The 22,738-nt window shown below is 31.8% G+C and overlaps 2 protein-coding genes across 4 annotated transcripts; both read right to left on the bottom strand.

Moving 5' to 3' along the window:
• Positions 1-10,715: 10,715 nt before the first annotated feature.
• On the bottom strand, positions 10,716-12,930 carry LOC106313786 (WAT1-related protein At4g01440). 3 transcript variants are annotated; one of them, XM_013751700.1, is made up of 7 exons: positions 12,883-12,930; positions 12,623-12,817; positions 12,480-12,542; positions 12,000-12,116; positions 11,507-11,906; positions 11,061-11,212; positions 10,716-10,980 (listed from the first exon to the last, which is right to left on the bottom strand). In XM_013751700.1, exons 2-7 carry the CDS (start codon positions 12,805-12,807, stop codon positions 10,806-10,808), a joined length of 1,092 nt encoding a protein of 363 aa, XP_013607154.1. In that variant the 5' UTR covers positions 12,808-12,817; positions 12,883-12,930; the 3' UTR covers positions 10,716-10,805. The 3 variants fall into 3 exon arrangements, with proteins under 3 accessions (XP_013607154.1, XP_013607153.1, XP_013607155.1); XM_013751699.1 differs by having other exon boundaries at positions 12,623-12,915; XM_013751701.1 differs by lacking the exon at positions 12,000-12,116 and having other exon boundaries at positions 12,623-12,915.
• Positions 12,931-16,178: 3,248 nt separating this feature from the next.
• On the bottom strand, positions 16,179-17,193 carry LOC106315526 (protein NDR1). The gene has a single exon (XM_013753276.1). It carries the CDS (start codon positions 17,018-17,020, stop codon positions 16,325-16,327), a length of 696 nt encoding a protein of 231 aa, XP_013608730.1. The 5' UTR covers positions 17,021-17,193; the 3' UTR covers positions 16,179-16,324.
• Positions 17,194-22,738: the final 5,545 nt, after the last annotated feature.

The following is a 22,738-nucleotide window of genomic DNA, read 5'->3' as shown; positions in this document are numbered from 1 at the left end:
ACTAAGTCACATACCAGTTGAAAATTTTGAGAAAAAAAATTAGAAATTTTTTGAGATATAAACTGAATATGCATGTCAAGATTATTTGTGAAAGTATGCATAGTTAATTAGTTACAAACAAAAATAATACCTGTATCAGGATAGAAATATATTTATATTTGGTCATAATAAACGTAGACTATAGTAAAGGTTTTTGGTTATTTGGGTGATTAGTTGTTGTTGTTGGCCGAGAAGTTATATTGTCTCTCAAACTCTTTAGTCGAACTGAGTTGGGTTTCTAAATCTGACTATACAATCTCACGTCTATAATGGTACTTTGCTAAAAAATATACTCTCACGTCCAGTGGCGGAGGCAGGAAAACATTTTACCTGGGTCAATTTGATAACTTGTATATTTGAAAGGGGTCAACAAACCAATTACAACATATTTTCTTTAGAAAGTACAAGTAAAATATTTTTTAACAGGAATCCACATGGGTCACTTGACCACCGTGGTATAACGGTACTTCCGCCACTGCTCACGTCTATAATGCATGCAATTGGGCACAAGTAGAAATTAAACTCAGTATTTTGGTCATATAATGTAATAAATATATCATTCAATATTTTCAAGAGTATCAATTAGTTTTTGTTAACAAACTTATATAAAGCCCCTTTGCAAATAAAAAAACTTAATACAGTATTAACAACAACAAATAACACAGTAATTCACGTTTTAACTATCTCCATAGCTCCGTGTCCGTGCCCTCAAATCAAACTCAACGTGTCTTTAGACTAATACATTTTTCATGGCTATTTTGTATATTTTACTACAATTCATGTTTAACTAACTAATTTAGAATCTTAGATAATAGTTTTCAATGATCTTATTATTATTATTATTTTGTTTTCGTGCAAGTGGTCGCTTGGGATTTAGATTATTTAGTTATATATTGGTTTTCATTGTTTATAAATCTTAGATAGTAAACAAAAAGATTATATCCTACTAAATTTCAGACGATTCATTCCACTACAATTAAACAGTAATATTCCCACACAGGGACAAGCTGAAAAACTGACGTACGTATTTTTCGAAATGACTACCTAACTACTTCGTATAAATCGAAACATACATATTTATCTGCACACATATGAATCAGTATCATCAACTAAATATACAGCTAGCACATACGTCCACAGAAACAGAGGGGGTCGTATAAAGACAAGAAACAGGATATGAAACTAGATTTCCATACGATAAATCTGATTATAGAAGAAGAAAGATCTTATCCACTCCAACACCAAAACCAATGGAAATCACGGTTCCGAAAATATTATTTTTAACAGATATGAAGTTGACGAATCTTATCTCTTTCTTTATGATAGAACTTCGTAGCCTCATGAGCGCGTTAGTACAAGGGAATAGACTCATAGCCACAAAGCCACTATCCTTTTCTTTTCTCTTGTCTTGATTTCAAAGTTACAATACAATTATAACCACCGAATAGTTAGTGATAGAATTTTGAGTTCTTTTACAATTATAAACTTGTAAAAGAAAATCATCGTACAGCTAAAATTTCTACGATAATTCATTCAAAGTTTTGCAAATGTTATACAGATATTCTAACCAAATCATAAAACCATAATACTGTATACCTATATATCTCGTCTAAAAGCTGCATATCTAGTAGTGAAATATATAGGTATACAGTATTATGGTTTTGTGATTTGGTTGGAATATCTGTATAACATTTGCAAAACTTTAAATGAATTATCGTGGAAATTTTAACTGTACGATGATTTTCTTTTACAAGTTTTCTTCTTCTCGTTTGGTCCAGATACTCGGTTCAGGCCCATATTTATATTACCAAGCGTCAATATGGCTCAATGTTTATAACTATGCACGGGCATTACAGCCCTGGAAGGCCTTTTCTTAGTTTGGAGAAATGCATTCACTATTAAATTTTAGATGGGAGCGAGCGAGCACCATACGTTTGCATTTAAAAAGGAATTTTATTACTTTTATTGATTTTTTACTCAGTTTTACTGATTTTGATAGTGCTTCATCTAATGCAATTGATGAGCTAACGAGTTAAATAATTAGTGGTGTTTTCTTAAATATTATTTTTCATTTTCATATTGGGTTATATGATAACTATATGAAAGATATAAACAAATAAATGCAGTCAAGTATAGCTATATATACATAAATATTCTCACCGTTTCAAATTAGATATTGTTTTATGTTTTTCATGCTAATTAAAAGAGATATTAAGAGCATCTTAAAAAAAAAAACTCTATTTTGAAGTTTTCCAAACTCTATATTTGAAGTTTAAATGTCTTATTCTCCAAAAACCAATGTTTTGAAATCCGACCCGGACACTGAACCGGATGACTTACCGGATTATCGGGTTACTTGGCATCTGCGGGTCAATAAATTAATTAAATTTATTAAATAATAACATATTAGCTTTTAAAAATATAATACATATTTTATGTTTTAAAAATATTTAGATATATGACTTAACTTTTTATTTTTATTTTCATTTAACATACAAAATATCAAAATATAATTCAGACTATTTAACAACTTTTGTAACAAGTTAGAAGTTATGACATCTAATAAAAAAAATCAAGACTTAAAATCCATAAGTATTTAAATGTGAAATCTGAACAGTAAATTAAGCATTAAATCCAAAAAAAAAGTTAAATATTAAATTGTAACAATATATTATTGATAACAAAAATAAACTAATACCGACCAAATCACAACAAGTAATTTTGATTCTATTTATCACCGTTCACTTCATTTTTTCAAATGGCATAGATCTTCGTCAGAATCTTAAAAAATCACAAATTAATCACAAATTAAATAGTATAAACGAGATTCACGAAAAAACAATTAAAAAAAGAAGGAGATACAACATCCGACAGCAGAAAAAGATATTAGTAAAGTCTGAAAATCTCACTTTTAATTTGAATAAAAACAAAATTTAATAACATAATTAAGAAACAAAAGTTACTTATTGGTTTAACCATCGGTTCAACCGGTTTCCGGGTTTCAGGGTTTAATGGGTTTTGCGGGTTTTACTGGATTTTAAAATATTGGGTTTTTCATAAAACCCAGACCGGATTATATTCGGGTCACCGGGTTTACCGGTTCAACCGCGAATCCGGGTCGGGTTTCAAAACACTGCCAAAAACAAAACTTCAAAGTCAACTTCAAAACTATTTGTATTTTATAATATGGTCTTTATATTTGTCATAATCAATTTGAATTCATAAAACTTTTGTAAATAACTAATACATATATAAACATATTACAACAATATTAACTAATAAAATATTATATTAAAATATAAAAATTTGAACAGAATAACTTAATTAATATTAAACTTCAAGCAAAATATCATATTATTCCATAAAGTGATTTTCGCAATGCATATATGATATACTAGTGCATTTCGAAGTAAAAATGGCTCTCTTCGTTTTTAATTTTTAGATTAGGGATAAAAATTATTGAAATTAAGTGATATTAATACTTATAAATACACTAGATCAGAACAAGAATGCAAAGAGAAACATAAAATATTGCTAAAAGACTAACTTTTATCGATGATATTAATACTCATGAATATATTCAATATGAACAAGAAATAATTGTACGAAAAGACATCATCAACAACAACAACAACCATTTTCAGTTACACAAAACAAATCGGACAATATTTGGAAATTTTGAAGGTTTCAGATCAAACTTACATGACTATTAGTGTTGTTGTTATATTTAAATATGTGTAATAGTTATGTCTTCATGTAATTTTTTAAAAGTTTTTTTGTTAAGTTTATTTTGTATATTTTTGTTATCTAAATCTAGTTTTAAATATTTTAAATCTTATTTTAAAGTTTTATTTAATTTTATGAGTAAACTTAAATTTTGTAAACAAAACTTAAAATATTTATGAGATATAATTTTGTAAGGATTAAAACAATAAAGAAGAAAATATTTATGAATCATAAATGTGATGTGTAATTGTAAGGACTAAAATGCAAATAAAAATATGAATTTGAAGTTCTTAGTAGTGAAATTTCAAATATAGAGTTTCACTTCTCAAAACTTCAAATTTTTGAAGTTTTGAAGTTCTATTTTGGAAAGCAAAAAACTTCATATTTGAAGTTATAGAGTATCTTTTGGAGATGTTCTAAGTGCTCAGTTTTGCCTTATTTAATTACTAGAATTCTCTTCCTTTTTTATGTAGGGTAAAAGAGATATAGTAATGACGTAAACTGCGTAGAAATTCTAAAACAATATTTATTTTGTAACAAAAAATTTACTTAATACGAAACGAAAATAGTAGTTAGTTGTGTTTAGATAAATTGGCTAAATAAATACTTGTCTCACTGGAAAAAATTGGTGGTAATTGTAATTGTGTAATATCCAACAAATTCTTTTGTTGAAAATTCAGATTTATCTAAAAATAATTAAAATAATACAGTATAATATATATATATCTAAAGTCGTTTCTTGTGAAGATGTCTATTGACATTGTCCTGTGGAGATGCCTCTGTATAAGATAGAAAAGAGGCTAAAGATGAGAAAGAGATAATATTGAGATAAAAGGTATACATATTTGTTTTGATGTTAAATGTCTCTTCGGCATGCTACGTCTCTATTGATAGTTGTGGGAAAAAAAGTTTAAAGAACTTTTTAGACCATTTCTAGAAGAACTATGTCATAAACTCAATAATTTTGATGTCATTGTTCACTCATCCGTCGCATATTTGAAAGTTGCTGGTCAATAAAGAGTGAAGAAGTATAATAATACTATAAGTTCAACTAATAGACTCTACTAGCCCTTTTATTTATATATTCAAAGGAGTGTGCATAATGCATTTGCCGACTTTAAATACTTTTTTGCTTACTATGAATCAATTAATGAGTCGGTCGAATTATTGCAAGTGTTTCTGACATGTGTGTTATATCTTTATGGCTTCATTGGTAAATGATAAGAAAATCTCGTATGGGTTGCCATGCAAAAAGCAAAAGCCATCAAATATTAAAAAGGTTTAGCAAACGCACCCACAAAGTATAACAACGAGGGGACATTAGACAAAATAAAAAAGATACAAAAAGATTAGAATGATCTGATTTTTTTTCTATCTCGACAAAAGAAGTTACCACGAGGGGCTTCAAAAACTTTTATTACACAATAAATAGTCTTCCTAAAACGTTGAGAGAAAAAAAGTCTTCCTAAAACCGTTTATTTTCACACCGAAAAACATTGACTGCAATATGAAGGTCAAAATGAACATAACAACACTCATCTAAACATTAAATCACCAGAAGCCCTTTTAAAAAAAACATTAAATCAATAGCCAAGTTAATATAAAAATCTTGAGTTGGTCCATGATAGAAATCTATATTTACTAACATGTTTTTGTCACGAACTATCTCACCGTAAATATGATGTAACGTAAACAGATTTTGAAGAATATAATTTCTCTTGGTATAATATATTTATTTATTAAAGTATATCTAAAATACAGAATTTTTTATAAATTAATAATATTGGGATTTTGGTATTTTATTAATGTATAGAAATATTAATTTACAAAAAAAATTTAGATTTATAAATTTTAAAATATATTGTTGAAAATTGATTTCACAATTTATATGTTAAATAAATTTTATGAACCCGACATTCACATTGTCATTATTATACTATTTAGTGTATATGCAAAATGTATTATAAATTCTAAATATATTTTAGATATAATTTTATTAAATATTATCAAAATATTTTGAAGTGTTAAAATAAGATAGAAATGACTTTCATTCGGAAAAATAATAATAATATAATGATTTATTTATACTTACATAAAATTTATATATATAATTTAATGATTTTAGCTGAATTCTATACTTACATAGAATTTTTTACAAAATAAATTATATTATTGATTTGTGTAAAATTTTAAATCGATACAGTTTGAAACTTATGATATTTATTAATTTATCATTGTTTTATAAATAAATTACTGTAGATCACATGTACACGATAAAGATTAAAAGGAAGTATGAAAAGAAAATTGTCGATAACCTGTGAATTATTGTATATGAATGACTGACGTGGAAAATAAGCTATCATGATTACACATCCCAAAGTATCCTGGTGGGTATTAAATATTAATATGACTTGTAAAATCATTTGAGGCAAAAAATAATATTGCTACTTTGATCTTGTTCTATAATGCGTCCATTAGTATTTGGTACTATGAGAGCCAGGCCAAGCAACAACCTTCTTGTATACATAAAAAGTCTCGAACGGCATAAACTTTAATGCCTTGAAGCGAAGACCATGCTTTACAGAGAGCCTTTTGTCTCTTGGAATAGACCCCTTTCGTAGTTGCATTTTACGTTTATAGATTATAAATTTTGTGTTTTCTATATGGATATGCCTTGTAAGCTTTTGAAGATACGAATCAATAGCTCTGTGTGTTGAAAAGATTTCTAAATTATTATTTATATTTGTAATCTAATTATACATTTTCATACTATTTGTAATTTTGCAGTAACTATGTTTGGATAGCTAGTTGTTAGATTTAGGGGTTTAAAAGGTTTAATGACTTGATAGTTAAGGATTTCGTAGATATATAATTATTGACTTACATCTAATTTGATCTTATTGTTTGATCTTTATTGATCCTCTAATTCATGATCTTATGTTGTTTAATGCACCAGTAATACATAGTTGTATGACTGAAAAAAAATTAAAAGAGCAAAAAATTTAGTCATCGAAAAGTGATATTAATGTATTTGTCAACTTGTTAAATTGGGGAAGTTTTTTTATTTTAATTGGAATTAGTATACATAAATGTAAGAATATTTATGAGTTACAACTTTAGAAAATAATAATTTATAAACGATTTTCTCTATCATTTGTATTGTTCGAGAATCACCTAATGTCTAACGTGTTTACTTGATATATTAAATCATATTTATTTCTAATTTTTTCTTGTATGCATTAAAATATATTTTAGTTTAATTTTATATTTGCATAATGGATGTGTGACACAATACATAATTTTTTTTTAAAATGTACTTCGAATTCAGCATGTTAATTCTGTATTAATTTTCAAATTTCATACATTCATAAAAGATCCTAACATCAGATTTTGATTTTGTGGATGTTTTAATCAGCTAAGATCAGTTTTTAACAAATAACTTGCATATGCTTAACAAGGAATAATATATAGAAATCAATTAAATTTCAACACTTAAAAAGGGGTCATATTCTCGTATATCAACATATAGTTAAATAAAGTTTTAAGAGTATAAACATTGGTGAAAGAACCATTAAGAGTTTGGTTGGTGTAAATACGACGATTGCGGGTACTGCTGCAGAAGTTTGCGAATACTTATAATTTTAAACATTATTAAGTAATTTGTATGACTAATACAACAATTAAAATTTTGTTCGTTTATCTTATGACTGAATGACTATCAATGCAACAACGCTTTCATAATAAGTTAACAATATTATCACTTCATATAATTATAAATATTAAAAATATAATATATATATATATTTATTTATTTTTTTTAAATTAAAATTATTTTATATTTATATATATGGTTATATATATATACTAGTGTCTAAAAAATATATTTATTTTTCATAATTCAAATAAAAAATATAAAATAAAATATAAATCAGTATATTATCTCAATTTTTAAAATATTAAATATTTTTATATTTATATTTATATATATCTTTAAAAATATTATTATTTTTCTTTCACAATCGTCCGCAGCCGCAAATGATTCAAATCGGCTTTTTATTTTGAGAGGTTTGGAGCAGTGTAAAACGATTACAATGTAAACACCAATAATTATTACTATCCGCTATTTGCCACTGCTGGTGGTAACAATAAAACCAATATTTTTAAAATTGGACTAACCCAATGGTTGGACTAAGTTCAACCATGAACCGGTTACACAACCAGGTTAGAGCTAATAATTGGTTCAATCATAAACCGATCACGTAACCGGATTAAATCTCAAAGTTATTAAACTGATGAAAATCACTATAATTATAAAAAATCTATAAACGATCGATATAAACATAAAACTAGTTTATAATGTTTTATGTTTTAAACTAATTTATCTTTTAATTATGTATCATTTACTAGCATTATTTTTAAATTTATACACTAAAAATATATTAAACTAGATTATTGAACCAAGTTTGATCCGGTAGAACCATATTAAACTATGACTCAAATAATTATCGGGTTTACCCTCCGATCCAGTTTTAAAAACACTGAATAAAACCAGTCAAACCGTAAGTTTTTCACCAGTAAGTTTTAGTATTAAAAAGTAATAATCATAGAAAATAGAAAATAGAAAATGTGATACATATGAAGAAAAATTCTCCAAAAATATCACGGTCTCTCGTATAAATATTATCTCATATTTTCTTTTCCTGTTTCCATTTTTATTTATTTTAATCAGTAAAAGGACGCTCTAAAATCCTTTTGAAAAGAAAATAATTAGAAAAATACAGAAAGAAAGAACTTACTTGAAATACCACAAATGAAAATCCAATTTTTAAAAGTTCATTTAATTAAAAAATATCTTGACATTTAGGTTTTGAGTATAATCATCATTTTAAGGTTTAATATTTCAGAGGGTGTGGTTAGATTTATAAACTTATACTAGAGTTTGATCCGTGCATCTGCACAGATATTTATTTTAATAGAATTAACTTATAAACTTTTTTTTTACATTACAAAAATGTAATGGTTGCACATATGTGCTTCATAAGAGTGTTTGTTTTCGATCTGTAGTATATAATATTTGTGCTACATCGACGGTTTTTAATTTTCTGTAATTTATAGGTTGCTTATATTTTGGTTGGATACTAAACCAATCAAAATGATAATTTATATAACATATTCGTCAGTAAGTAATTTTAATTACATTAACAGTTTTTATGTATTTATTTTTAAAAATAAAATACCAATTAGTATGTTTATATTTTTAATAATCTTTTCCATAACAAAATATATGTCTAATAATTCACTTTTTGCTTTAATAAAATAGATAGATTTGTTTTTAAGTAAGTCTTTTATAAGTCAAATCATTTGTTTCTATGTTTACTTTTGAGGAAAATGGTTTTCATAAAATTTAATTATTTTATTTTTATAATTTAAATATATATGTATGAATGATATTAATCATCCAATTATTTAAAATATTTGAAAAATAATTTTATATGTTTTAATCGAATATTTATAACTTATATCTTGTATGTGAAAATAAATTATAATATTTAAAGTTTGTATGTCACATTTTAAATAAATATGTTTGTCAAATTGATTAGAGAATATTTCCTTTAGAATAATCTAAAAATGATATATAGTTAGTTAAAATGATTTGTAAAAAATGATTAGAGCATATTCCGATTATAAAATAATGGAATGTTTGGTTACAGAATAATTTAACAAAATAAATGATTTATAGTTAAGGTAATGATTATTAAGTCAATGGCGGAAGTTTTAATTATTAGGATAAAAGAATAGTTAGTTTTAAAAGTTACTTCAGTTTTAATAATATAGACATCTTACGTTTTTTTTTTGGTTTTGATATTAATGTATGAGATTCATATTTTCTTATTTTATTTTTAGTTGTGTTTATTTTTTCATTTAAAAGTAAAATGTACAAATTATATTTAGTTGTTTATGTTAAATGGTTAAATATATTAAATCTTAATATTATTAGCATAATTAATTAATCTAATTAAAACAGTTTAATTTGTTGGTTCGGCTTAAAACCGAACCTAACCGAACTATTTGGGGTGATAAAATCTTCAACCAAATGATTTAGACATATACTTTGGTTTAGTTTGGATTCCAATGAATCGTTTTGGTTTGATTCGGTTTGATTTTTTTGTCCACCCCTAAATTGTTAATATTTAATAGTGTATTTTATGGTGATAAAAAATAAAAGTTCTAAATTACATAAGTTTGCTTTTGTCGGCATAAATTACATAAGTTATTCTTATTAAATATATATGGTGCAAGTAGATGATATACATTGAAGGAATATAATAAAATTCTACAACGTGTAGTATTGTAAAACTTGTTTTGTAGGTATCTTTACTATTGTTATTAATGTCATACCTTAAATTTAGGGGTTTGTTATTATTGTTATTAATGCGAAATACAAAAGAAGTCGTTGGTATGCAAAATAGTTAATGGGCTTCTTATGCCGTTAAAGACTATGAAGTAAAATTGTAGAGTTAATTCCAATGACAAAGATTATAAATATTAGAAAAAAATTAGGGTTAAGTTTTAGTTGTACTTCTTTTTTAATAGTTTAGATAAATAATTCTTAAACATTTAGAAGTCGTTAATTCATATATAATACAGTTAACTAATTAATAAAGTAAATTTAAAATACATAATAGATAACAACTAGAATCATAAATATCGTACATAGATGGGGTATGCAAATAATCTAAACCAACACATCAATGCCTAAATATTTTAAAATAAACTTAAACTAGTGGATACAATAAAAGATAGTCACACAAGCAATAAAGAAGAAGCAGCTTGTTGACCCGTTGGACTACTACGTCCATGTAGTTCACTTGTGGATGGGCTCACTATTTATGGATGCAGCAGGTCTGCAGATTAAATAGAATTCAAAGAGGAAAGTTCTGTACCAAATTGATAATAGCCTTGGTTGGCTTTTATGCTTGAAATTATTACTTTCAACATATTGTATAGAGTGAAGAACAAAAGGAATCTGAGCATATATATCAAGGAGTCATTGGAACAACCATAAGATGACCCTTTTTGTAGTGTTCATCATCTTGGCTTTCTTCTTGACCAAAATGAGAAGGCAACTTCTTTTCACACTCTTCCTTCATTTGCCTTACCTTTCCCAACAAGAATATGTATAGTCCGAAGATTACAATCCCAGATCCGATAACACTACACATATCAAATTAAGTCCACGTTCAAATACATGCATACAAAATATATATATATGTGTGTGTGTAATTCGACCGTACCTTCCAATACAAATTTGACGAAGAAGGATCGAGAAATCAAATAGAGTTGCGAAGACAAGCCCCACCGGAGTGAAAACTGAAGTAAAGATAGGTCCTCTCTTTCTGATGCACCAAGATGTTCCCACTGTACATATTCCTTGTGCTACTGCTCCCTATAGTACAATGTGATTGTGATATATATACGTTCATATATTGATTTGATTGGTAATATATATCGTACTGCATCCGTAAAGGTATATGCACCGTTTAGTAGTTACCAATAGGCAAACACAAACAATTATATTTGTACCACTATTCTTTGTTTACTAAATTAACGACCATTTGTGTCGCTAACCACTAACTAGCTAAATTCAACATATATTTTACTAAAATTTGACTTGCGATTAATCAGAACAGAACTATACTGTCAAATATATAAAATACCATCCTTATATATAAAAACTTACTGCATAAATAATGGTCATGATATCCAGTTTATCTGTGAGGATCCAAGCCGTGATATCTCTAGATTTGATGAGGCTTAAAAGGGCGCATTGAATGGTGCCGAAGAAAGATAATATGACGGTACTTGAGTATTGACAAGGGTATTTGTCGTTCACTTTGGATTGTATTAGCATCCACGACCCGAAACAGCTACTACCCGCGAAGAGAAGCACGCATCCGACGATCCAGTTCTCGGGTTTCAATGCGGGGTTATGGTTCGTCAATAGATGGGATTCTAGTTTGTGAAATTTTGTCAAGGGAACACCTTTGTACATTGTTAGTAATAAGGCTCCTCCAATGCATATCAAAGTGCCCATCACCATCCACATACCTGCTTTGCTTTTCATGTTTAGCTTCTCTACCCTACGCCCAAAACAAAAAGATAAGTGTTAAAATTTGTTAGGTTATGATGGAAACCATATTGCATTTAGTATTAATATAGAAAAAAACATTTACCTGAATACTAAAGATAAAACGAACGTAACCGCAGGTGACATACTAATAAAAGCACATGCTATCGTAGCCGATGTGTACGATAGCCCCAGTAGGAAGAAATACTGAGTCAAACTTGCCCTAAAATACAAAAAAACATTTAAATCGTAACTAGACTTAGGTTACGATGAAAAATTATGAAAAAATCGGAAATTTGATATAAAAATAGTTTTGTATTCTTTTTTTTTTTGGGCATTCTTTCAAATTAGTAAAACAGTCTATTTTGGGGGTAACACAAAGAGTGTAAATTTTAAAATATAAATCTAAAACAAAAAAAAATCGTAAATCCCAATTCCTTAAACTTAAAAACTGTAACAAGAAATTCCAAAAGTATTCTGTTTTTTTTTTCAGTGTGTTAGCCTATTATACATATAGTATTATCTTCTAATTATTCATACAACTGTATATTAGGAGTTCTCAACTCAAATTAAAAGGAAAACGAACCCAACAAGAGCACTGAAGAAAAGCTGAACCAAGATGTTGAGCGTAAGTTTCGGTCTTGTTGTCCTAATAAACAAATAAACAATATTTTTAAAAGAATAATTAGAAAATATTAAGAACAAACTCAATGACTTTCATATACTTACCGTTCCCAGAAAAATGCGATTGGTGCCAAAAATAAGGTAGAAATAGCGAGCCGGTATGTTGCTATAACCATATGATTAACACCACCATCGAGTACCTTTTTGACCAGAGCATTACCTAAGCCTAGCGCTGAGTTTATCGTAATCATAATAATTACCGGCGTCCACTTACCATCGCAATAACCCATAATTAACCAACTGCAAAATAATTACTTATAAATTATAATCAATGACTCTCTCTACTCTTTGTTTTCTTTTCTTACCTTGCTCTTCCTCTTTAAGTGGTTTTGAGTATGAATGATTGACTGAAGGAAGAAACCGGTATATATAGAGATTTTGTAACTGTTTTCGATAATATAAGATTTTGTAAAATAATAATTATTATGTTTCATTATCCAAAGAAAAATATATTTAGTTCTCTTTAGCGCCCCACTCATTTGCGTGAATGGATATTTGACATTGACGCAGGCGATGATGCCTGCGAATATTTGTCGCTTATTGTAAGTTTGTAACCATGCATGATCGTACTGAGCCTGAGGGTCTTGGTTATAATTTTTCTGCTAACACGTTCGAGCGGCGAGCGCACACTGACAATACTTTTTTCGTCTTCATTTAGAAAAGTCAGTTTGACCCAAAAAACAGTAACCATTTATACCTATTCATTTTATTCATCGTAGAATCTCTTACGACGCAAAAATACACATTAACTGATTTACAGTAATTATCTTCAAACGACATTTGGAAACGTCACTACTGACCAAAAGAAGTTAAGGAAGGGACCAAAGAGACTCCAAACCGAGCTGTGTTTTTTCCTGATTGTATTTTGTCTTAAACTCTTAAACGTCACCCTTCTCTTTTTTTCTTTACAGCGATACTATAACGATGGTTGAAACAGCTTCATTTAGTTACGTAATAGTGGGTTGATAAAGCTTAAGTTCGCAATACTATTTGTTATTGTTATTTTAGCCCATTAATTTGTCATAATAAGATCTAAATATGTCTGTTCTTGCTTTTCATTTTTCTTCTCTTTACGATTTCTTTGCTAAAGAAATATGTTGGCTTTTTCGTTCTTTTGGAAAAGCAATGGAAAAGATAAAGTGAGATAAAGCTTTTATTTCTTTTAGGTAAAAACTATATGACGAATTTCATTTCTTCGAAAATGATGGACTTCCTTTTTCTCATAAGATATATAATGGCTTATGTATCCACTAAAGGAGAACGCAATTTGTATATAAATATAACATCACTATCGGAAAATCACATATTTTAAAGAAAATTACAAATCTTAAAACTATTTGCTTGGAAATTGGAATATAAAGACTGAAGCATGCTTGTAATAGACAGGTAGTAGACGAATCTAAGAGACGGGTGATTACTTATTCTGAAGTCAAAACGAATTGAAAATAAAATGTAAACTAATAAATTGTATGGTCGGACGAGGTATTAATTGTCTTCTTTTCAAATTAACTACTAATCCTTGGATACCAGAAAACCTGGTTATATAACTATACAAACAATAGAAGATAAAATGAGCATTATATAGTTGAAAATAAAATAAAATAAAATAAAATAATAAGCATTATATAAACACTTTTAATACATCTATTTAAAACATAAGGAAGAACCTTTGCTCTCCTCAACGATGGATGTCTTCTTGTTGCGAAGCCTTTGCTATAGGCTCCTCACAGCAACAATATAATAATATATACCTTCTTTCCAACAATAACTTCTTTCCAGAGATGACCCAAGATTAAAATAATTAGCGACCCAAAATTGCCCATACAGAATTCAGTACATGTAAGCAAAAGAAAACACACTCAAATAATTGTACTTTGGGCTTTCGTTAAATTTAGACCCAACTTCAGAAGTGCCCTTCCAGTTTGTTATGAAAAAACAGAGCAATGAGGGTCAAAAAATATACGTGATGGCTTCTAAATATACAAAAGATTTAATTGAAGTATGGTATGGCCCAACATTTTCGGACCGGTCAAAGCCTTAACTCTTAAAAAGGGGGCTATTAGGCGTTGCCCTTTAATGTGTCGGATGTCACTGATGATTTGCACTAATATACTGAATAATTTATATTCTTTTAAAAGCGTATGTAATTGAATTTATAATTTATTTTATATAAAATACAACTATCTAGTTATTAGAGTTAAAGGCTTAAAGCTGGATAATATGTTCATTTAATTCATAAGAAATTGCTAAAATAAAATTAGATATTAATTTTAATGATTATTGTTTATGGTTTAGTATTTAAGAGATGGTTGAATTATAAACTTCTATATTTTTTTAAAAATTATTATTATAACATTTATAAATAATCCAGAAAATTTAATTTGATGTTTTTTGTTCAAAATTAATTTAATATTTTATCACAGATTTTAAAGTAATCATGAATATAGTTATTTTAAATGTAAAATCTAAAAAGGTGGTATTAAACTTGTGATAAAATTAAAATTTTCTTGTACATTTATTTTGTACCGGTTCGTTTTAATATTTAATATTTAAATGATCTACCTTTTAATCATTTTTTTTTACGTCTGATTAATTATGCTATTACAATGATGAGAATATTACGTAGACGATTTTACAGCCGACAATTCTACCACTTTGTGAGAATACACGCCTGACTGCATCACTCCGAGCCGTCCTATGAGATTCATGTTCGATGGTACGCCCTGCACTAAGCTGAAGATCTCTTGTAACCTATTTCTCCATAATCTGCATAATTTGGTATTTTCTGGTGTTTGAACCTCAGACCTCCGGGTGTAGAACTATTAATGAACCCTTAGTCAAACCACTGGAACAAGGGTGCTTCCACTTCCTTTTAATCATTTAATCAACTATAATATTTTTTATGGAATAAATCATGCTCGTGCGAAATAACTCATATATAGAGTTTTGCCAAAAAAAAAAAAAAGAAAGCGTCATACATAATCGCAAATGCATAGTCATAAACACCAATTTAAATATATCCATTATAAGATAAATTGTATAAATATTAAATAGCTTCTATTTTAGATTTTAATTAAGTTCAAATATTTATCACAACAAATATATCATACCACATAATTTAATATTCAAATGAGAACTTAATTATAATGATACAAACTTTCAAACTTGATAATTATAAACAGAAGTCTTAACAATTATTCAAGGTCTTCGAAAATATATTATAAGTCAAACAAGAACAGAAAATATGGATCGTGTTGCGATGGATATTGCATGAAGAGGCCATATGTCTTGACTCTTGAGACAACATAATGAGCTGTTATGTTGGGATCCCCTGTTATGTTATCAGTTTATGTCTACGCCACATGCCATGTAAGATAGCCACATGCCATGTAAGATACACTACTACCCACAATAATATATAACTCATCAAACTAAGAACTAGTTAGTTTTAAGAACCGGTTTTTAAATAAGAATTTTAAGAATCGGTTCTTAGTTTTTTTAGTTAAAAATTAAAAGACAGATTCTTATATTCCGCCGAGAATTTCATCCTAAAAACATCTAATAATCATGCACAGAGCTAGCTATAAATAAATAAATATCATAGATTAGAATGTATTCTATAATATCTGGATTTATTCTCAACAGAAGATCAAAGCTTACAATTACATTTAACTTTTAAACTTATCTTTTCATTTTTTTTAACACAAAGGTTTACAAAAAAACATTACTACAAAATAAAATTAAAAACTAGACATCAACTTTACAAGTTGAAGGAGCTAGAAGAGGAACTTGACCATTAGAAGATCGATTAAATCTCATCCACACATCACACGTGGCATAAAATCCATACCGTCCGGTCTTAATCGCACCAGCTTTCCAACGTAGCCTCCCTAAAACCACCACTCTCATCATGACCGCACCGTTCGCTTCATCACTCTTCAGCCCGTTAGCCACTTCCGGCGAAACCGGTATCCCGTCGCCGCCCATCACCGGAGCTATCACCACCGTAGACTTATGTCCCATACGAAGCGGCGGAAGAGGAAGCGGCGGCGTTATGATCTGATCCCTGTACGTGACGTACATGGAGAGCTTGTCGTAGCGGATGGAGACCCTCCGGTTCGGGTTACGGGCCATGACTGAGAACTGAACGGAGGTTGAGATTAGCGGCGGCGTCGTGAAGTTGAGGTCGTAGATGGCGGCTCCGACGACGGTGAGGCGTGGCTTGTGTGGACGGTAGACGAGCCAGAGGATTAAAGCGATGAGTCCTAGTAGGACGAGGATGGTGAAGATGGCGCCGCAGATTGCGCGGAGAGCATCTCCTCCACCTCCGCCGCCTCCTCCTTCGCTGTCTTTGGAGTAAGATTCAGGCGTGGAAGAAGCGGAGGGAGCATTCTTGTGGTCTGCTTTGGCTGCTTGCTCAGCTTTTGCTTCTCCTTCTCCCATGACTATGTATAAATGAGTGCGTATGTATAGGTATGGTTTAAATACGAGAACCAGAGTGTTTAGTGTTTGGTAGTGAAGAGTGAAGATAAGAGGCAAGAGAAGAAGTTTAAGTAGCTGCAGGCTTTTGTCTTTTTTGTTTTCTTTGTTGTTTAACGAACACTAATCACACTTATTATAGAGTACATTTTATTAATTGTCTATTAACTTAAGAGGCTAAATTTTTGTAAATCAGCCGTAAATTTTGATCTGGTTAGTATATATATTATATTATGATTATTTTTATAAATATAATAATGATAGAGCTGTACTTTTGAAAGAGTCCAAAATCTCGGCGCAAATGTTCACGTGATGGATCTGATGGTTGTAAATGAATAATTATTTTAATGTTTGAAAATATATAATAATGTACTTGTACTAAGAGATTTTCGTGTAATATTATTACTTGTATTAATGTTAATTTGTATAGTTTTCTTATGTATTAGTAAGGTTCCAAGAGTAATTAAAAACCTCGTCGAAGAATCTGCTATGTGAACACAACAGCCGAGATACCGCACCGACACTGAGTCACCGACAATGACAATAAGTGGATGGGACCTTCTGTTTCCTTACTGGGCTTAAATCTACAGTCCACTGAGCCTACATAATCTCTACATAGTGGATGGGAACCTTCCGTTTCCTTACTGGGTTTTGCAGGAAAGGACAAGCCAATGATGCTATATGTTGAATAAAGGTTTCGTGCCCAATAGCCAATAGGTTGAGTTACACACGTTATTTTTATTTTTTTTATTTTATGTAGGAAGACACAGCTTAGAGAGGATGAGCATGTACCGGCCAGACACTCTTAATGATGGACGATCTGCTCTAGGTGTTGTAGAGATGTCTGAGGAGAGCCATTCCAACTTCGAACGTACAGTTCTGTGAGCAATGCCGGTAGCCTGTTGGGAAATGATTACCATGAAGCTTTTCCACATAAGATTACGGAGCTAAACCTTGGTGCTGTGAAACACACAAGAATGGAAAGAGATGAAACTGTAACTTCAATATTTCATTCAACTTACCAAACCCTAATACATCGCTAGCCTCTTATATACATGAGGAGGCACAAGGGTACATCTTAACCTAAAGCTTAAGTTAGCACACGCCAACATCAAGTAGCTGGAATCGGTTCACGGTAAGGATAGGATGCTCTTATCTCCTCTGAGCTGGCTTCTCCGTACATAGAAGACGACAAGAGCTCAAGTTCTTCCTTTTACTCAGAACTGTATCAACGGCTAGTATTGAGACTTCACTGGGCTTAACGGGCTTGTCAACATGTTTCTCAATCGGCCCAGATGCCATTACGAAACCTTCTGTACCAGCTGGAGTCTTTGAGGAAGATAGACTAATAAGAAGCTATATTCATTCAAGACACTTTTAACATATGAGTTCTTGAAAAACGTTGTTGTTGCATGCAGGCTTCGATGGAGTCTCGAGTCATGGTGCCTAATGAGTAATGGCTATCTGATCGACCAGTTCATGAAGGACTGATCTAGCAAAACCCGGATCAACAGTTTCTTGAATCATGTACTAATAACACATTGACGCAATTATAACAACACATTATCACAAAAGAGCTTTTATCATATATACTTTCAACATCACTTATAATATAACAGAGGCAAATCACATTAAATCATTGAAAACAAAAGGAAAAAAAGAATAGCTTTTACATAGCAGCACACAACTGGAAATATAATATATACTAAGACTGAGTATGTAAATATATATATATATACTAAGAGACACTTACTGATTCTCACGTGAATCAGTCATAGCCAGTTGAAGAAGTGTGTTTCTCTGCACCAGGTGGTGGTGCGGGTCTTGGGAAGTAATAGTTGAACTGTTCATCTCCTAGCTTCGGTTCCTCCACGTAGGGACTCTTCTGTTCCTAACGGTTGCCAAAACAAAGTAAAGAGTTTATAAAATGTACTCAATAAGAGTTTAATTCTACCAAACACACAAGCATAAATGTTGTGCAAGTCATGCATTATCCTCCATTACTAAGAGGAAGAAGATACCTGAGTACCATAGGTAGAGTGAGACGCTTCATTAGACTTTGGAGATGTAGATGCATCATCATCATAGTCCCTTTCATCCTCGTTTAGTTTTTGAGTTTCAGTTCTTGCTATAGGTTCACTCTCACTAGCTGTTTTCGCTCTCTGCATGGCAACCGATAAGTTACAACCCTCACAAATCACATTTGAATAAATATTAGAAATGAATGAAACCTGGAAGATCTTCCCCAGAGTTTTTAGCCCTCTTGCTCTTGCACGAAGCTCCTCCCTCTTGGCTTCGGAATCTTGAAGAACCAGCTGACAAACACGGGAAAGAGTAGCTTCGATGTCAGCAACGTTGAGCTTCCACAGAGAATCAACCATCACTCTCTTATGGGACTGAAGGTACTCCTCAAGCTCCTCCTCCGTATAATTCACTTCACCGTTTAGCTGCTTCTTCATCTCCTCCTGCAGCTGGAACAACGCGAATGCGCCCGTTGCAGCAGTGAGCTGGGATTTGATGTAGTGACCTTTGTTCCTAACCCATTCAGCGACGAACGGTACTCCGAGAAGGAGAGCTTTCTTCCCTAGCTCCTTTGATGCTTGTCTTACGTATATATACCCAATTGTATTCAACATCTCCACACCATACGCTGCCTTGGAGAGCCTAACCATTTCAGCTTCGGCGTTGGTGATAAACTCGTCTCTGTTAACCACGTATTCGTTAAGGCGGTCTTTGAGAATCTGAGCAAGCTTGTCTTCTCTTTCTTTCTGAACAGTCTGAAAGCAACAAAACACACAATCCAACATTAATATTGTGTACACAAGGAAGAGACCCTGACAGACTTTGGCTCAGCATCCACATCTTTGACTGTAAACAAAGCATACTTCGGGTTCGGTTTTATTATTCCTGCACGAGCTCGTGTTGTCATCTGATGAACAGGTTGTTGGATCTCATCGTGAAGCTGAGGATCATCAATGATATTGTCCTCTGACTCACTCTCAGATACAACAGGTGAAGGAATAGGTGGAGGTGGTATAATGGCTTCTTGCGCGACAGGTTCCGGAAGAACTGGATCCTGAACTTCCATATGTGGACGACATCTCGGTGGTATCACTTCTTCGTGAGGAGTGGATGGAGTTACTGAGGTCTGACGATGCAGAGAAGCGTCTCTCCAGGCATTGATCAAAGGAGAAGAAATTTCTTTGTGATGATCACTGTATATGTCACCGAAAGGAAAAGAGTTTTCATCAAAGAGGACATGTCTGCTGATGAAAATCTTGCCAGTAGGTGGATATAAACATCTATAACCTTTGTATTTCTCATTGTACCCGAGAAATACACAAGATAAAGACTTGGGATCAAACTTGTTTTGCATGTACGGACGCAGAGAGGGGTAACATTTACAGCCAAAGACTCTAAGAGCTGTATAGGTAGGCGGCTTTTGATGAATCATTTCATACGGGCTTTTGTTGTCTTGCAGCACCGAAGAAGGAAGAAGGTTAATCAGAAACGTTGCAGAGAAGAATGCTTCAACCCAGAGATGTTGAGGTACCTTCCCATGAAACATCATTGTTAAGCCGAGCTCTGTGAGATGACGATGTTTCCTCTCAGTAAGACCATTTTGCTGTGGAGTGTGGGGACATGAGATGAGTTGTTTGATTCCAGACGCAGCAAGATGACTCAAGAACTGGTTACTGATGAACTCACCCCCTCCATCACACTGAAACTCTCTGATTTTACTCTGAAATTGTGTCTCGACCAGTTGTTGAAAGCGTAGAAATATTGAGAAGAATTCAGATTTAAGACGCAGAGGATAGAACCAAGTAAATCTTGTATGATTATCAATCAAAATAACATAGTACTTGAACCCTTGAGTAGACACAACTGGACTGGGTCCCCACAAATCACAATGAATTCTTTGTAGAGGACCTGACGACACAAAATCTGAAGACATAAAGGGGAGCTTACTACTCTTCCCTAACTGACAAGACTCACAGACAGACGACACACTGGACTTATTGAAAACAATGGCTTTATTTCTTGAGAGTTGTTGAAGAATGTCCATATGAGGATGGCCTAGCCTGTGATGCCAAATCCCCATACTTGTTGCTTGCTGCCTGTTGGAATAGAAAGCTTGAAACCGAGCATCCTTCAACACATAAAGATCCTTATCCCAGTGGCCTTGTATTAGAACCTGCTTTGTCAGTTTGTCCTTAACAAACACAGACTCATTATCAAAAGTCAACTCACAAGGATAGTCTGAAGTGAGCTTCGAGACAGAGAGCAAAGATTTTGTTATACCCGGACAAACTAAGACATTTTGAAGAGGCAAAATACCTGTTGGAGTTTGCAGATTCACAGAACCAACATGAGTGATTGGCAGGAAGTCTCCATTGCCCACTATCACCTGATCATCACCGAGATAAGGCTCCGAAGATTGCAGTTGTGATCCATTGTTGGTAATGTGTGCAGAGGCGCCAGAGTCTGGATACCATTCCTGACCACTTTGCTGTTGTTGATCAGACAACTTGACAGACGTGAGAGTTGTGTGAAGAGTCTCAGGAGACTGATAGTGCTGATCAAAACGATTGTAACACCGAGGGGCAGTGTGACCAAAACGTCCATAAATCTGACACTGAGGGCGTGAGTTGGAGCTTGTGCCTGTAAACTGTTGATGGAAACCACGACCACGAGTAGAGTATGATCCAGCACCATCGTTGTGTGAGAAGCCTCTCCCACGGTTACCACGGTTGTTGTAATAGCCACAACCTCTGTGAGAGTACGCTCTGTCTGTATTGAACGCCACATGAGGAGAGACTTCTGGTGCTTGGTTGAAAGTTTTGAGCTTTTCATCAAAGTTCACCAACTTAAAAACTGCATCTTCATAACTCATTTCAGGAACTGAGTCCATTGAGTGTTCAATAACAGTACAATGGACTCATATTCTTTACCAAGACCACTTAACCCAGCATAAATCTTCTCTGGATCTGAGACAGGACATCCTATAGAGTCTAGTTGATCACAAACACTCTTAACTTCACCGAGATACTCTGCCATAGATCTCTGATTTTTCTTCATACCTTGGAGTTTTCTCTGAAGGTCGAGCTTGCACGTAGCAGACACCCGATTGTACTTCTTCCCAAGACTGAACCACACTTCCTGAGCTGACTGGAGCCCATAAACAGACCAGAGAGCTTCTTCCGTAAGAGAACCAAATAGCCAAGCCATAACCAGTTGGTCTTTGTGGAGCCATTTGACAAACTTGGGGTTTGCTTCCTCTGTAACTTCATCACCGTTTCTGACAGACACCGTTGGTGATGGTCGAGGAGAGGACCCGTTAATGAACCCGAGAAGAGACTGACTACAGAGGAATGACTCGAACTGAGTTTTCCACAAGAGATAGTTTGTAATAGTTTCAGAGTAACACATTGTGTAATACTGAGAGTTGAAAGAGATTCTTGAGTTTCAGCCATGGATCTACTAACTGAGCTCTGATACCATGTGAAACACACAAGAATGGAAAAAGATGAAACTGTAACATCAATATTTCATTCAACTTACCAAACCCTAATACATCGCTAGCCTCTTATATACATGAGGAGGCACAAGGGTACATCTTAACCTAAAGCTTAAGTTAGCACACGCCAGCATCAAGTAGCTGGAATCGGTTCACGGTAAGGA

The sequence above is a fragment of the Brassica oleracea genome, chromosome C9 (assembly GCF_000695525.1).
Source record: "Brassica oleracea var. oleracea cultivar TO1000 chromosome C9, BOL, whole genome shotgun sequence".
NCBI classification, from domain to species: domain Eukaryota; kingdom Viridiplantae; phylum Streptophyta; class Magnoliopsida; order Brassicales; family Brassicaceae; genus Brassica; species Brassica oleracea.
The sequence above is the reverse complement of the archived record's forward strand: the minus strand, read 5'-3'. Positions and strand labels throughout refer to the sequence as shown.